This window comes from Pipra filicauda, unplaced genomic scaffold (assembly GCF_003945595.2).
Source record: "Pipra filicauda isolate LSUMZ 115617 unplaced genomic scaffold, ASM394559v2 scaffold1183_size23608_pilon, whole genome shotgun sequence".
Lineage (NCBI taxonomy): Eukaryota > Metazoa > Chordata > Aves > Passeriformes > Pipridae > Pipra > Pipra filicauda.
In genome coordinates, this window is record NW_024103633.1 from 6,994 (window position 1) to 23,280 (window position 16,287).

The 16,287-nt window shown below is 54.4% G+C and overlaps 1 protein-coding gene across 1 annotated transcript; it reads right to left on the bottom strand.

Moving 5' to 3' along the window:
* Positions 1 to 501: 501 nt before the first annotated feature.
* On the bottom strand, positions 502 to 15,151 carry LOC120324100 (olfactory receptor 14J1-like). Its single transcript, XM_039385616.1, has 2 exons — positions 14,969 to 15,151; positions 502 to 1,182 (listed from the first exon to the last, which is right to left on the bottom strand). The coding sequence occupies exons 1-2, from the start codon at positions 15,149 to 15,151 to the stop codon at positions 502 to 504; spliced, it is 864 nt and encodes a 287-aa protein (XP_039241550.1).
* Positions 15,152 to 16,287: the final 1,136 nt, after the last annotated feature.

Below are 16,287 nucleotides of genomic sequence, written 5' to 3' on the forward strand. Positions count from 1 at the left end.
GCCAGCAGTGCCCAGGGCCTGTCCCTGCCCATGGTCACAGGACTGACACAGCAGGGACTGAGCTGCCAGAGCACTCAGGCCTTGGGCAAGGAGCAGAAAGGAGAGGGAGGCAGTGGAAAAAGAGCATCTCTGAAAAGCCCAAGAGCTGCTGCTCCCTGGCAGTGCTCCTGTATCCTCTGCACACAGGCACTGCCCTCCAACTTCAGGGAAGTTCTTGGAGGGGGAATCAGGAAAAAAGAATTCAAGTCCTTTATTATACTCGGAGATTGAGATTCCTCATGTACAGAATAATACAGGCAGGATATTTCACAAAGAAGTTGCTGCAGGAACTTTTATTTTGTTTAAATGCACACAGAGAATGATTCCTCATTTACACAATTGTGGGTCAAAACAAAGAGGTATAAAGTGAATTAGGTATGGGATGAAGAATAAATTTCTGTGTTACCAACATTAAAAGAGGAAAAAATGTAGGAACCCCACCCCATGCCACTCTCAAAAGCTTTAGAAGGCAGGATGGGCCAGTAAAAGGTTACACAATGAGTGTTCTGCAGAAGAAGAGAGGAAGGTTGTTGCTCCTGAAAAACACCCAGTCATCATTTTCCTCAGGGCATCCTTGAGCTCCTGGTTCCTCAGGCTGTAGATGAGGGGGTTCAGTGCTGGAGGAACCACCGAGTACAGAACTGACACAATAAGATCCAGGGATGGGGAGGAGATGGAGGGGGGCTTAAGGTTGGAAAATGTGGCAGTGCTAAGGAACAGGGAGACCACAGTCAGGTGAGGGAGGCACGTGGAAAAGGCTTTGTGCCGTCCCTGCTGAGAGGGGATCCTCAGCACAGCCCTGAAGATCTGCACATAGGAGAAAACAATGAAAACAAAGCAACCGAACACTAAACAGACACCAACCCCAATGAGCCCAATTTCCCTGAGGGAGCCTGAGTGTGAGCAGGAGAGCTTGAGGATGTGTGGGATTTCACAGAAGAACTGGCCCAGGGCATTGCCCTGGCACAGGGGCAGGGAAAATGTATTGGCTGTGTGCAGCAGAGCATTGAGAAAGCCAGTGGCCCAGGCAGCTGCTGCCATGTGGGCACAAGCTCTGCTGCCCAGGAGGGTCCCGTAGTGCAGGGGTTTGCAGATGGCAACGTAGCGGTCGTAGCACATGATGGTGAGGAGGAAATACTCTGCTGAGATGAAGAATAAAAGAAAAAGGCCTGTGCAGCACATCCCATGTAGGAGATGGTTGTGGTGTTCTGGAGGGAATTGTGCATGGCTTTGGGGACAGTGGTGCAGGTGCAGCCCAGGTCTGTGAGGGAGAGGTTGAGCAGGAAGAAGCCCATGGGGGTGTGCAGGTGGTGGTCGCAGGCTACGGCGCTGAGGATGAGGCCGTTGGCCAGGAGGGCAGCCAGGGAGATGGCCAGGAAGAGCCAGAAGTGCAGGAGCTGCAGCTCCCGCCTGTCTGCCAATGCCAGGAGGAGGAACTGGGCCATGGAGCTGCTGTTGCACATTTGTTGTTCCTTAGCACAGGGTCTGTTTCAGAAAAGGAAAAGACAGGGAACAGTTAAGACAGACCTCTGTGAAAAAGCAACTCCATTTTTAAAATAAATTGATGTGTCAAATGTCACCAAATGCACTGCCAAGGAGTCAGTTTTGCTCTGCTGCAGTGGGACATGGATTTTTTTTTGGTAGAGCTCTCACACATACAGGGAATGTCAGATGTAACAGACCTTGAATACAAAAGTTCCATCTCTACACCCATGACTCAGAAGAGCTGGGGCTGCAGAGCAGAAGCTTAGTCTGAGCTTAGAATAATTTTGCCTGTGTTTTCTATTTTTACCATCACACTTGGGGAAGGTTCTTTTCCACTGCAGGAATCCTCATTTCTATGCCCCAGCACACAGTGCCCAGCAGAGCTGCAGGGAAGGGCCCCCAGAGCTGCCCCAAGGCCCTTGGGGCACTTGCCCCCCACTCCCTGCCCAGGGTTCTGCTGCCTGGAGCTGTCCCTGTCAGCAGCTGCTTCCCTGGGCCCAGGGCTGGGCCATGGAAGTGCTGCCAGAGCCCATCCCAGCCCTGGGGGCTCAGCTCTGCCCTGCAGAGCCCTCCCAGCAGCACAGGGCACTGCCCAGGGGCATCTCTGCCTGGGCAGGCTCTGATGGCAATGTCAGAGCAACCCTGGGGAGGTTGAAAAAGTGACACTACTGCTGTCTATAAGACAGTTTTGATGTCTGTGAACTCTCAGGTTCAATCCCCTCTAATCTAACAGAGTTCAAGTTTCAGTGTCTCCTCCTGTGCTCAGAGATTGATTTCCCTGTTGCAGTCAGCACCCAGACAACCCAGAGTATAACACTGAAAGAACTGGTTCATTCTCTTGAAGGTACCCCCGTCTGTCTGTGCCTCTTGCAAATACCTTCTGGGAAATTTCCTGCTTTGATCTGGAGCTGTGACCAGCCCTCATCCCTGCAGCCCACTGTGGAGATCAGAAGGACTCTGCCCTGCTCTGCCCTCCCAGGAGTTGTTCCTTCCCCACAGCCCTTCTCCCCCAGCCCCGTGGCAGCTCCTTGGCCGGGCTGAGAGCTGCCCCTGGCAGGCAGCAGAGTCCCTGCCCCAGCACACAGAGCCCTGGGGGCAGGACCCTGCTCTGCCCCACAGCCCTGGGCACCCCTGGCTGCACCCCCACCTTCCCACCCCACAGCCAGCCCTGCCACAGGGAACCTTCTGGCCCTGGGCCTCTGAGGGGGCAGCAGCAAGTCCTGCTCTGCAGCAGCTTCTCCTGCTGCACCCCAGCAAATCCAGCAGAGCCATCCTGACAGCTCCTGCCACTGCTGCCATTTGGCAGCTGGCAGAGGCACTTGCAGGAACTCCCCTGCACTGCTCTGCAGACAGAGACTGACCCTGGCAAAGGGCTGGCAAGGTTCCTGCCCTGAGCAGCTCTGCCCTGTCCTCCCAGCCCAGGATCCCTTGAACCTCCTGCTCCCTTCTCCTCTCTGCCCTTGCTGCCTGCAGCTCCTGCCCTGCTCTGCCATGTGGCCACTTCCCCTGCACTGCAGCAACTGGGAGAGTCCTGCTGAGAGATCCTGGAAGCTGTGGGATGTGCCAGCTTGAGGAGATGCCTCCAGGAAGGGAAGTTGAACTTTCCTACAGCCAGAGAATTCTTCCTTCAAATCCTGGGAAGGTTTCTCCTGTGGTGAGAGCTCAGTCACCTCCCAGCCCAGGCTGCCTCTCATCTCTGTTCCTTCTCTCCTGTGCCCTGGGTGCTGCAGGCAGTGCCCTCAGCCCTGCTGGGCTGTGCAGAGGAGCTGCTCCTGGGCAGAGCTGTCTCTTTGAAGCTCTTCTTGCTTGCCAGGAGCTCCCTGTGTGCCAGGAGCCCGGCCCAGCTCAGCAGCACAGCAACAGCCCCAGGCAGCCCTTTCTCTGCCCCTCTGGGCTCCTCCAGCTGTCCCTGGGGCTCCAGGGGAACCTGCTGGCACACAGCTGAAGGAAATAATGATGTTCCTTCTCTCAGCTGGGCACAGACACTTCTTTCAGCACTGTCATTTCTCCAAACAGACACAGAGTTAAGTTCAAGAGGCCCCTTTTCACGTCCCTTAATTAGACAGGAAACCCAGACAGTGCCCAGGAGGGATCTCCTTCACCTGCACTGAGGGAAGGGACTCAGCTGAGTCAACAGAGGTGTCTCCTTGTGGCTCTGCAGACCTGGAGCCAGAACCTGGTCCTTGGTGTCTCCTTGTGGCTCTGCAGCCCTGGGGCCACATCCCCCATGGGCTGGTCCAATTCCAGCTCAGTGGGCCCAAAACAGGCACCTGCAGGTGACTCCTTGTCCCAGCTCCCCTGAGAATGAATGAAGACCAAAGCCAGGAGTGACCTGCTGGGACACAAACCCCTGGTCCTTCTGAGGGGCCAGAGGTGACTGAGATTCCTGCTGGGAACTGCAGGCTCCAATGGAGCAGTTCCTAGGGACAGGGCAGCAGCTGTGGGATCTTCTTGGAGGCTGCTGGGACATTGCTTTGGCCAACTTCAGTGGCAGAAGGTGCCCACATGTAGGACAGGGGAACCTGTCACTGTTCCTTCTGTCCAGAGCAGCCCCTAGAGGTGCTCAGGTGACCAAATGGAGTCAGGTGGCACACGGAGAGAGGTCTCTCCCCTGTTCTTTATCAGGGTATTTTCTACATGTGCTCAGAGCACAATGGCAGTTGTCTCCTGGACATCCCTTCAATGCTGAACCTAATTGAGGGCAGCTGAGCCTGGACTGAACAGCCAAAGAGGGGCCTGTAGTGCCAGGGGAGGTGCCAGGGCTCTGCAGCACAAGTGCAGCAGCTGCCCTGGACAGCACAGGGCCTGTGCAGGAAGCCCGTCCCCATTCCCAGCAGTTGTGGGACAGGCACCACCCAGGGCTTCTCAGACACACTGGGGGCCTTTGGGGCAGGGAGTGAATCCCAGCCCTGCAGGGACACAAAGGCTGTCCCTTCTCTGCCCAGCCAAGGCCGGGCCAGGCACGAGTCCAAATCCCATCAGCCCAGGCTGTCCACACTTGTTCCCTCCCTCTGCTGGCTCTGCTCTCCCCCAGCATTTCAGCAGCATGTGCTGATCTCCTCAGGGATCAGCCCTGGGATTTTCCCCCTGGGCCTGAGTCCCAGCACGTCCCCCCCCAAGGCCATTGTCAGCAAAGCCTCTGCACAGCCCAGCTCTCGGGGCTTTCAGAGCAGCTTTCCCCACTGCAAGTCTGTTCTGACCCCGGTGCCCCCACTGAGGGGCTGCAGCCAGACAGGCCCCAATGCCCTGCGTGTGGGGCACAGGAGGAGGAGCTGCAGCCCCAAGTCTCTCTTCATTCCACTTGCAGGCAATAACAGCCCAGGCCTGCTGAGACAGTTCCCAGGTTTTGGTGCTGTGATGGGCTGGGAGAGAAGGCCAAGGAGACACAGGAGAGAAAGAGCAGGAGAGAGGTGTCCTCAGCAGGAAGGAGCTTCTTGGACCTGTGGAGCTGCTCTGGGGGATGAAGGAATTGGGTGAACTTTTGTGGGTGAGGGTCAGAGGAGAGACTAGTTTGGGTGACACTGTGGAGTGAGACAAAGAGCCCATTGAAGTTGGCTTTGATAACCCTGGAATTCACTGGAAAGGCACCAGGACAGGATGCAAAGAGTCCCAGAGGTTTGTGCAGGGTCTTGTTCAAGACCCCCCTTGGCACACAGGCCTTTAGAGCACAGCTGGCAGGTTGGTGGGCAACAGGGAGGCTCATCTGCATCTGCTTCTGTCCAAGAGGAACCAAGAGGTTGCCATAGAAACTGACTGTAGTGATGGGAATGTAGAATGTATGGTGGTTGCCATGGTAACTGACCATAGCAATGGGACTGTATGATGGTTGCCATGGTAACTGACCGTAGCGATGGCAACATATGATGGTTACCATGGCAACCAACCGTAGCAATGGGAATGTATGATGGTTGCCATGGTAACCATCTATACTAATGGGAATGTATGATGGTTGCCATGGTAACTGACCGTAGCAATGGGAATGTTTGATGGTTGCCATGGTAACTGACCGTAGGAATGGGAATGTATGCCGTTTGCCACGCTAACTGATTGTAGCAGTGGGAAGTATGATGGTTGCCATGGTAACTGACCATAACAATTGGAATTTATAATGGTTGTCATGGTAACCAACCAAAGCAATGGGAATGTATTATGGTTTCCATGGTAACCGACTGTACCATGGGAATGTATGATGGTTGCCACGGTAACTGAGCATAGCAATGGGAATGTGTGCTGTTTGCCATGGGAACTAATTGTAGCAGTGGGAAGTATGATGGTTGCCTTGGTGACTGACTATAGCAACGGGAATGTATGATGGTTACCATGGTAACTGACTGTAACAACAGGAATGTATGATGGTTACCATGGTAACTGACTGTAACAACGGGAATGTATGATGGTTACCATGGTAACTGGCTGTAGTAAAGGGAGTGTATGATGGTTGCCATGGTAACTGACTCTACCATCAGGAGGTATGATTGTTGTCATGGTAACGCAGCATAGGAACAGGAATGTATAATGACTGTCATGGTAAACAACTGTAGCAACGGGAATTTATGATGGTTGCCATGGTAACTGACCGTAGCAGTGGGACGTACGGTGGTTGCCATGGTAACTGACTGTAGCAACGCAACTGTATGATGGTTGCCATGGTAACTGACCATAGCAACGGGAATGGATGATGGTTGCCATGGTAACTGACTGTGGTAGTGGGACGTATGGTGGTTTCCATGGTAACTGAACATAGTAACAGGAATGGATGATGGTTGCCATGGTAACTGACTGTGGTAGCGGGACGTATGATGGTTGCCATGGTAACTGAACATAGTAACAGGAATGTATGGTGGTTGCCATAATAACCGACTGCAGAAATGGGAATGTATGGTGGTTGCCATGGTAACCGATTGTAGCCGTCGGGAAGTATGATGGTTGCAATGGAAACTGACAATAGCAATGGAAATGTATGCTGGTTGCCATGGTAACTGACCATAGCAATGCGACTGTATGATGGTTGCCATGGTAACTGATTATAGCAACGGGAATTTATGATGTTTGCCATGGTAACCAACAATAGCAATGGGAATGTGTGATCGTTGCCGTGGTAACTGATCATTGCAATGGGAATGTGTGCTGGTTGCCATGGTAACTGACCGTAGCAATAGGGTTTTATGATGGTTGCCATGGTAACCGACCATAGAAAAGAGAATGTATGATGGTGTCCATGGTAACTGACTGTAGCAATGGGAATGTATGCTGGTTGCCATGGTAACTGAGCATAGCAACAGGAATGTATGCTGGTTGCCATGGTAACTGACTGTAGCAACACAACTGTATGATGGTTGCCATGGTAACTGACCATAGCAATGGGAATGTATGAGGGTTGCCATGGTAACTGAGCATATCGACAGGAATGTATGATTTTTTCCATGGTAACTGACTGTAGCAGCACAACTGTATGATGGTTGCCATGGTAACCGACCATAGCAACAGGACTGTGTGAGGTTTCCATGGTAACTGACCGTGGCAAGGGGGCTCAGTGGCATTGCCCACGGCTCCCACTTCTGCAAATTGGCTTCTCCTTCAGCAGCCTCAGCCACTCGTCGTGGGGGCCCCCACACAGCAGCTTCCCACCTCCGTGAGGGTCTGCAGCAGCCCAGGGTTCCTTTGACCCCACAAGGTCCTGCAGTGTCCCCATGGCCCCTTGATTCCGTGAGGCTCCACAGTGTCCCAGGCTCTCCCTGCTTCCATGAGTTTCCCCAGTGTCCCAGGTTTCCTTTGGTTCCATGAGACCCAGATGTGAAGCTGTGGCCCCTTGATTCCACGAGGTTTTGCAGTGTCACAAGGGCTCCTTTCTGCCGTCAAGTTCTGCACAGTCTCAGGGTTTCTCTGCTTTCAGGAGGTTCCGCAGTGTCCCGATGGCCCCTTGATTCCAGGACGATCCCAAACGTCCCAGGCTTCCTTTGGTTCTAGGAAGCCCTGCGTGTCAAAATGGCCCCTTGATGCCATGAATTTTCACAGTGTCCCCATTTTCCCTTGCTTCCATGAGGACCTGCACTGTCACAACGCTCCCTTGATTCCATGAGGTTCCAGTCTCCCAGGGCTTCTTCATCTCCATGAGACTCCGCAGGGTCACAATGGTCCCTTGATTCTGTGAGATTCCACAGTGTCCCAGGATTCCTTTGCTTCCCTGGGCCCTGCAGAGTCAGAATGGACTCTTGATTCCATGAGTTTCCATGGTGTCAAAATGGCCCCTTGATTCTGGGAGGTTCCACAGCATCCCAAGATTCCTTTGGATCCACAAGGCCCAGGAGTGCCACAATGGCCCCTTGATTCCATGAGGTTCTTCAGTGTCACAGTGGCCCTTTGTTTCTAGGAGGTTCCACAGTGTCCAAGGATTCCTTTGGTTCCATGAAGCCCTGCAGTGACACAATGTTGATTCTGTGCCATTCTGCAGGGTCACAAAGTGTCACGTCCCAGGTTTCCTTTTACACTGGAGCCGTGGCAGATGGCACCCAACGTGGTTCCACGAGTTTCCTCAGTGTCCCAGGCTTCCCTTGGTTCCATCAGGTCCTGCAGGGTCACAAGCACCCCTTGATCCCATGTGGTTTTCCACTGTCCCAGGTTTCATTTTATTCCATGAGGCCCTGCAATGTCACAATGGCCACACAATTCCATGAGGTTCCCCAGTGTCACAATGACCCATTGATTCCATGAAGTTCCAAACTGTCCCAGGGTTTCTTTGCTTCCAGGAGGACCCCGTGTCACACTGGCCACTTGATTCCAGGAGATTCTGCAGTCTCCCAGGTTTCCTTCAGATCCAGGAGGCCCTCCAGTGTCAGAGTGGCTCTTTGATTCCATGAAGTTCCACACTCTCCCAGAATTCCTCCGGTTCCATGAGCTTCCCAGGGTCTCAATAGGTCCTTGACTCCATGAGGTTCCAAACTGTCCCAGGGTTCCTTTGGTTCCATGAGACCCTGAAGTCTCACAACAGCTCATTGATTCCCTGACTTTCTCTGGTGTCACAATGACCCCCTTGATTCCAACAAAGGCACCGTATCTAAATTTGTTCTTTGCAAACTGTCCTTGCTGTCACCTCCTGGCAGTGGCTTCATGGCCCCTGTCAGAGCCAGCCCTGTCCCTGCACTGACCCAGCTCTGCTGCCCCACAGAGGCTGCATCAGGAAGGGAAGGCCCACGGTGCAGGGCAGTGCACTGGGACTCATCCTGGAAGGGACCTCAGGAGGTTTCTGGGCCAAACCAAAGAACAGCCAGTGGAGAAAGGGACACAGGGATGGGCAGTTTGTGTGCTCTGCCACATCAGGGGGAGATGTAGAGCTACAGAGACAACCAGCCCATGTGGATTCTGTCCATATTTGCCCTTTGCACACAGGGAGTCACACACTGAAGTCACAAGTTCCCTCAATCCACAAAGGTAGGAAAAGGGAGAAAGGGAATGAATTTCGATGCTGTGAGGAGCTAAATCTGCACTCATCCCAATATTCTGGGCTTACAGGACCTTTATCAAACACCTTCTGCAGCATCTGTTCACTGGGCAAGCATCTGTGTGGATGGCCAGGCCCAAGGAGTGGTGGGCAATGGAGTTCCATCCAGGGGTGTTCCCAGGGCTCAGCACTGGGCTCAGGGCACTTCAATCTCTTTCTCAGTGATCTGCACAAGGGCATCGAGTGCAGCCTCAGGCAGTTCCCAGGGCACACCAAGCTGGGGGGAGTGTTGATGTGCTGGAGGGCAGGAAGGCTCTGCAGAGGGATCTGGACAGGCTGGATCCATGGGCCCAGGCCACTTGGAGGAGGTTCAACAAGGCCAAGTGCCGGGTCCTGCCCTGGGCTCACAACCACCCCAAATCTCTGACCATGCCCTGCAACTGGTCCCCACAGCCTGTCCTGTGTCCTTAATCCCTCCATTTCCAAGGACTCTGTGGGACAAGGGAGCTCTGTGCTCTGGGTACGGAGGGAGCTCCAAGTGCCACTGGAGTGGGAACCACAACTCCTCAGGTTTGGGTTCTTTGGGAGATCTGGAACTGGTGAGACTTAGAGCCACAGAAAGTTTCTATCCATGGCCAGTATAAAAAAAAATGTAAAGATGATACATGTTTCTAAACATCAAAACTCTTCCCTCAGCTCTGTGAGACGTCCCGGCAGCATCTGATTGGCTTCATCAGATGGGCTTCATCTGTCTGGGAAGGGCAAAAGAACTGTAGCCCGTAAGTTGGCAGGGTTAGTTAGGAGGGCTTTAAACTAGGTTTGAAGGGGGAAGGGGCGGCAACTGGGCTCTCCAGAAATAAGCCTAAGGGTGTAGAGCCCGAGTTGAGAATAAAATCAATGGCCCAGCTGAAGTGCATGTACACCAATGCACGCAGTATGGGAAACAAACAAGAGGAGCTGGAAGCCATCGTGCAGCAGGAAAACTGTGACATAGTTGCTGTCACAGAAACGTGGTGGGATGACTCCCACGACTGGAGTGCTGCTATGGGGGGCCACAAGCTCTTCAGAAAGGACAGGCAGGGAAGGAGAGGTGGAGGGGTGGCTTTATATGTTAGAGAGTCTCTTGACTCTGTTGAAGTTGAGGTCAGCAGTGACAAGGTTGAGTGCCTGTGGACCAGAATCAGGGGGAAGGCCAACAAGGCTGACATCCTTGTGGGTGTCTGTTACAGACCGCCCAACCAGGATGATGAAGGAGATGAATTATTCTACAAGCAGCTGGCAGATGTCTCAAAATCTCCAGCCCTTGTGCTCATGGGTGACTTTAACCTGCCGGATATCTGCTGGGAGCTTCATACTGCAGAGAAGAGGCAGTCAAGGAGGGTCCTGGAGTGTATAGAGGATAATTTCCTTCATCAACTGGTAAATGAGCCTACCAGGGGTAAGGCCCCGCTAGACCTACTGTTTACAAACAGAGAGGGGCTGGTGGATGATGTAGTGGTTGGAGGCCGCCTGGGGCATAGTGACCACGAAATAATAGAATTTTCAATCCTCAGGGAGGTAAGGAGAGCCATCATTAAAACCTCTACTCTGGACTTCCAGAGGGCAGATTTTGGCCTATTCAAAAAACTAATTCAGGGCATACCCTGGGAAACAACCCTTAAAGGCAAGGGGGTCCAGGAGGGATGGACATGCTTCAAGCAGGCAATTCTGAGCGCACAGGAACAGGCTGTACCAGTGAGCCAAAAGGCCAGCCGGAGGGGAAGACGGCCGGCTTGGTTAAATAGGGAGGTTCTGAAAGAAATCAGGGATAAAAAGAAAGTTTACAGACTTTGGAAAAAAGGGCTGGCTACTTATGAAGAATTTACGAAGAGAGCTAGGTCATGCAGGAAAAAAATTAGGGAAAGAAAAGTGGAATTTGAAGTTAATTTGGCTAATTCAGTTAGGGATAACAAAAAGTCCTTTTATAAATACATTAATAGCAAAAGGAGGGGCAAGGAAAATCTCAATTCTCTGTTGGACTTGGAGGGAAATACAGTTAACAAAGATGAGGAGAAGGCTGAGGTACTTAACACCTACTTTGCCTCAGTTTTTAGCAGTAAGACAGGTGGCCCTCAGGACAACTGGCCTCTAGAGCAGATAGACAGAGACAGAGAGCTGAATAGCCCTCCTGTATTCCAGGAGGATGTAGTTAGCGACTTACTGAGCCAGCTGGATCCTAACAAGTCTATGGGACCAGAGGGGATCCACCCAAGGGTGATGAGGAGCTGGCAGAAGAGCTCGCCAAGCCACTCTCCATCATCTTCCAGCAGTCCTGGCTCTCTGGGAAGGTCCCAGATGATTGGAGGTTGGCGAATGTCACCCCAATCCACAAAAAAGGCTGCAAGCAGGACCCGGGCAACTCCAGGCCTGTCAGCCTGACCTCGGTGCCTGGCAGGGTTATGGAGCAGATCATCCTGAGTGCAATCACACAGCACCTTCAGGATGGACAAGGGATCAGACCCAGCCAGCACGGGTTTAGGAGGGGCAGGTCCTGTCTGACCAACCTGATCTCTTTTTACGGTCAGGTGACCCACCTGGTGGATGAGGGGAAGGCTGTGGATGTGGTCTATCTAGACTTCAGCAAGGCCTTTGACACTGTCTCCCATAATATACTCCTGGAAAAGCTGGTAGCCCATGGCTTGGACAAGTGTAACCTCTCCTGGATTAGGAGCTGGCTGGAGGGTCGGGCCCAGAGAGTGCTGGTGAATGGAGCTGCATCCAGCTGGCGGCCGGTCACCAGTGGTGTTCCCCAGGGGTCTGTGTTGGGTCCAGTCCTGTTTAACATCTTTATTGATGATTTAGATGAGGGGATTGAGTCCATCATCAGCAAAACTGCTGATGACACCAAACTGGGAGGGAGCGTTGACCTGCTAGAAGGCAGGAGGGCTCTGCAGAGGGATCTGGATAGACTGGAGAGATGGGCTGATTCCAATGGGATGAAGTTCAATAAAGCCAAGTGCCGGGTCCTGCACTTTGGCCACAACAACCCCCTGCAGCGCTACAGGCTGGGACAGAGTGGCTGGAGAGCAGCCAGGCAGAAAGGGACCTGGGGGTACTAATTGACAGGAAGCTCAACATGAGCCAACAGTGTGCCCAGGTGGCCAAGAAGGCCAATGGGATCTTGTCCTGTATCAAAAATAGCGGGGCCAGCAGGAGCAGGGAAGTGATCCTTCCCCTGTACTCTGCGTTGGTGAGGCCACACCTTGAGTATTGTGTTCAGTTCTGGGCCCCTCAGTTCAGGAAGGATATTGAGGTGCTGGAGCGGGTCCAGAGAAGAGCAACAAGGCTGGTGAAGGGACTGGAGCACAAGTCCTATGAGGAGAGGCTGAGGGAGCTGGGGTTGTTTAGTCTGGAGAAGAGAAGGCTTAGAGGTGACCTCATCACTCTCTTCAACTACCTGAAGGGAGGTTATAGCCAGGCGGGGGTTGGTCTCTTCTCCCGGGCAACCAACAATAGGACAAGGGGACATGGGCTCAAGCTCTGCCAGGGGAGGTTTAGGTTAGATGTTAGGAAGAAATTCTTTACAGAGAGGGTTATCAGGCATTGGAACGGCCTACCCAGAGAGGTGGTGGATTCACCATCCCTGGAGGTTTTTAAAAAGAGATTGGACGTGGCCCTTAGTGCCATGATATAGTAACTGGAGTTGGATCAGGGGTTGGACTTGATGATCTTGGAGGTCTTTTCCAACCCAATTCTATGATTCTATGATTCTATATATCATACAATAGCTAAGGATGGATTCTATAGAATATGTGCCAGATATATGATACAGAATATATCTGATTATTGCTTTACCTGCCTGTCCAGACAGATCTTGTGTATGCACAGAGACTGTATTTGAGGGATATGCTCCTCTCAATACCCTGTGAGCTCCACTCCCAATGCCAGCAAATTCCTGAAGTTCCCCCTCCTGTGCCCTGCAGCTTTTGGCAGATTTGCAAGAGCAGGGGAATCATTCCCTGCAGCCCCTTTGCACTGCAGGAAATGGGAGCCCTGTGCACATCCTGCTGCCTCCAGATTCCATTCTGGGTGTGGGAACGACCCTGGGGAGCAAAGAAATGCCTGGTTGTGCAGGAGCTGCAGATGCTCAAGGGGCAGCAGGACCAAGTCAGGGGCCTGGGGGGGCCTGGGAGGCTTTGGGGTGCGGGAGGGTCCTGGGGGAGCTGGGGAGGGGCTTTGGGGATTGGGGGTACAGACCAGGACAGACCAGGACAGTCCAGGACAGACCAGTACCTCCTCATTGCTCCCCGGATCTCTCCTGGAGCTGGGCCACGTTGTTGTGGGACACCTGAGCCCCCCCAGTGCCCTCCCAGTACAGCCCAGTGCCCCCAGTACAGCCCACTGTGTTCCTGTCCCAGGGTGTCGGGTGATCCCTCTTTGGGGGGGGTTGGAAGGGATTTGAGGGGGGGCTGGGGGAGATTTGGGGGGATCTGGGAGGGGTTGGAAGGTGATTTGGGGGGTTTTGGGTGTATTTGGGGGAGTTAAAACAGGTTTTAGGGGCATTGGGGCATCAAAGGGATCTGTGGGGGGAGGGGATTAAAGGGAAAAGGGGGGTGAGGGGACATTTGGGGGGGTTAAAAGGGCTTGGGGGGGAGAAGGAGCTGCACCACGAGCAGGTGAGTCCTGAGACCCCCCGGTGTGCCCAAGACTTTCTTGGTGTCCCCAGTTCCCCCCTTGACACCCTGAGACCCCGCTGGTGTCTCCAATGTTCCCAGGGACTTCCCACAGCCCCATTTCTCCCCCTGGAACCCCCAATTCCACTGTCCCCAAATCCCTCCCCACTGTCCCCACTGTCCCCAAACCCCATCCCTGATGCCCCCAACCCTCCATCTCACCCCAGGAGGTCCCCGGACCCTCTGACCACAAAAACACCCCTCCTTCCCCCCACGCTCACAGAAAGGCCAAGGGCATCTGGGGACACACTGGGGACAGTTGGGGGGCTTTGGGGAGCACTGGGTGATTACTGGAGGATACTGGGACACACTGGGAGGAACCAGGGGGCACTGAGAGGGACTGGGGGTTACTGAGGGACACTGGGAGGGCACGGGCCAGGAAGTAGAGGTGAACTGGGGCACACTGGGGTCACGGTGGAGAAGGTTCTTGGGGAGTGTAACATGGGGGATTAACCAGACACACGGGGGCACACTGGGAGGTTACTGGGTGCTCACTGGAGGATCACTGGCCCATACTTGAAAGCAGTGGGAGGTCACTGGGACACACTGGATGGTCACTGAGGGGGTTACTGGGCTGTACTGAGGGTCACTGGGAGGTCATTGGGATACACTGGGGGCACTGGGATCCCCTTACCCAGATGTGGTACATCTCCCTCCCCTGGATTTTGGGAAGCATCCCTAGGACCCCTGAGGGCTGGGGGACCCCATGAACCCACTGCTGAGCTTTAGGGGACTCCACAAAATCCCCTCAAAACCCCTGAAATCCCCCCCTCGACCCATCGAAACCTCCTCAAGGTCCCCTCAAATCCCCTCAGAGACCTCATCCCTCCCCAGCACCCCCTAAACCCTCCCAGTGACCCGCAAAACCCACCTGGGACCCCCCAAGCCCATTCAGGGACTCCCCAATCTCCCTCAAGGACCCTCAAAACCATCTGGGACCCCTTAAACCCCCCAGAGACCCCAAAACTGCCTAAAAGGTCCCCGTAAAGCCCCCCAGGACCCTCAAACCTCTTCAGAGATCCCCAAAGCCCACCTGGGATCCCCCAAATCTCCTCAGAAACTAAAACTCCCTCGGAGACCCCCAAACCCCCTCAGGGACCTTCAATTTCCCCCCCGAGTCCCCTCAAGACACCAAACCCCCTCAGGGACCTCTCAAAACGTCCCCGAGAACCCCCGAACCCACGCGCTAAACCCTTCCGAGCCCTCCAGCCTTTCCACCCACACCCGCGCTCCCCGCAGCCCCCGAGGGGATCCCCAGAGCCCCGCTCTCGCCACAGTCCCCGCCAGATCTTACAGCGACAAACAGGCCCCGGCGCCATCCCCGATTCCCGGAAGCCAAGGCGACGCTCTGCGCGCGCACCGCGTTCAGAAAACACCACCGCAGCCAATCAGCGCGCGGCCCCTGCCCGCACGTTCGCCGCCGCGCCTGCGCTTTGCGCGGTGCGCTGTGGGAGTTGTAGTCCTTGCGGACGATCATAGCGGCCCTTTGCACGTGAGCGGACGAAAGACAAGACGAGGAATAAATAAAGAAGAAAGAAAATAGAAAGAAAAGGAAAAAAAAAAGGAGAAAATAAAGACAGAAAAGCTAAAAACAAAAAAGTCCTATCCTCGCCTGCCGCAAGGACTACAACTCCCACAATGCACCGCGCGCGGCGAAGGCGTGGCGGAATGCGGGCAGGGGCCGTGGCCGCGCGCTGATTGGCTGCGGCGCGGGTCAGTCCAGGCGGTGCGCGCGCAGAGCCAGCGCCATTTTGGCTTCCGGGATTCCGTGATTGCGGCGGGGTCTGTTTGTCGTTGTGAGTCTGGCGGGGGGGGCGGCGAGAGCGGGGTCTGGGGATCCCCTCGGGGGCTACGGGGAGCGCGGCTGTGGGTTGAAGGGCTCGGGAGGGTTTAGCGGAGGAGTTCGGGGTTCCCGGAGACGTTTTTAGGGGTCCCTGAGGGGATTCAGTGTCCTGAGGGGACTCGGGGGGGGGAAATTGAAGGTCCCTGAAGGGGTTTGGGGGTCTCTGAGGGGGTTTTGGTTTCTGAGGAGATTTCAGGTTTCCCAGGTGGGCTTTGGGGTCTGTGAGGAGGTTTGAGGGTCCTGAGGGGCTTTGCGGGGACCTTTTAGGCAGTTTTGGGGTCTCTGGGGGGTTTAAGGGGTCCCAGACGGTTTTGAGGGTCCTTGAGGGAGATTGGGGGGTCCCTGAATGGGCTTGGGGCGTCCCAGGTGGGTTTTGCGGGTCACTGGGAGGGTTTAGGGGGTGCTGGGGAGGGATGAGGTCTCTGAGGGGATTTGAGGGGACCTTGAGGAGGTTTCGATGGGTCGAGGGGGGCATTTCATGGGTTTTGAGGGGATTTTGTGGAGTCCCCTAAAGCTCAGCAGTGGGTTCATGGGGTCCACCAGTCCCCAGGGGTCCTAGGGATGCCCCCCAAAATCCAGGGGAGGGAGATGTACCACATCTGGGTAAGGGGATCCCAGTACCCCCAGTGTATCCCAATGACCTCCCAGTGACCCTCAGTACAGCCCAGTAACCCCCCAGTGACCACCCAGTGTGTCCCAGTGACCTCCCACTGCTTTCAAGTTTATGGGGGGCCCCCATGGATCCTCCATGGACACAAAGTGAACCCCCA

Coding starts and splice junctions, on each gene's coding strand:
- LOC120324100 (XM_039385616.1), bottom strand. CDS start 15,151: ATGATCGTCCGCAAGGACTACAACTCCCACAGCGCACCGCGCAAAGCG. Junction 1,183..14,968: donor GCCGGGGCCTGTTTGTCGCT/GTAAGATCTGGC, acceptor TTCTTCATCTCA/GCAGAGTATTTCCTCCTCAC.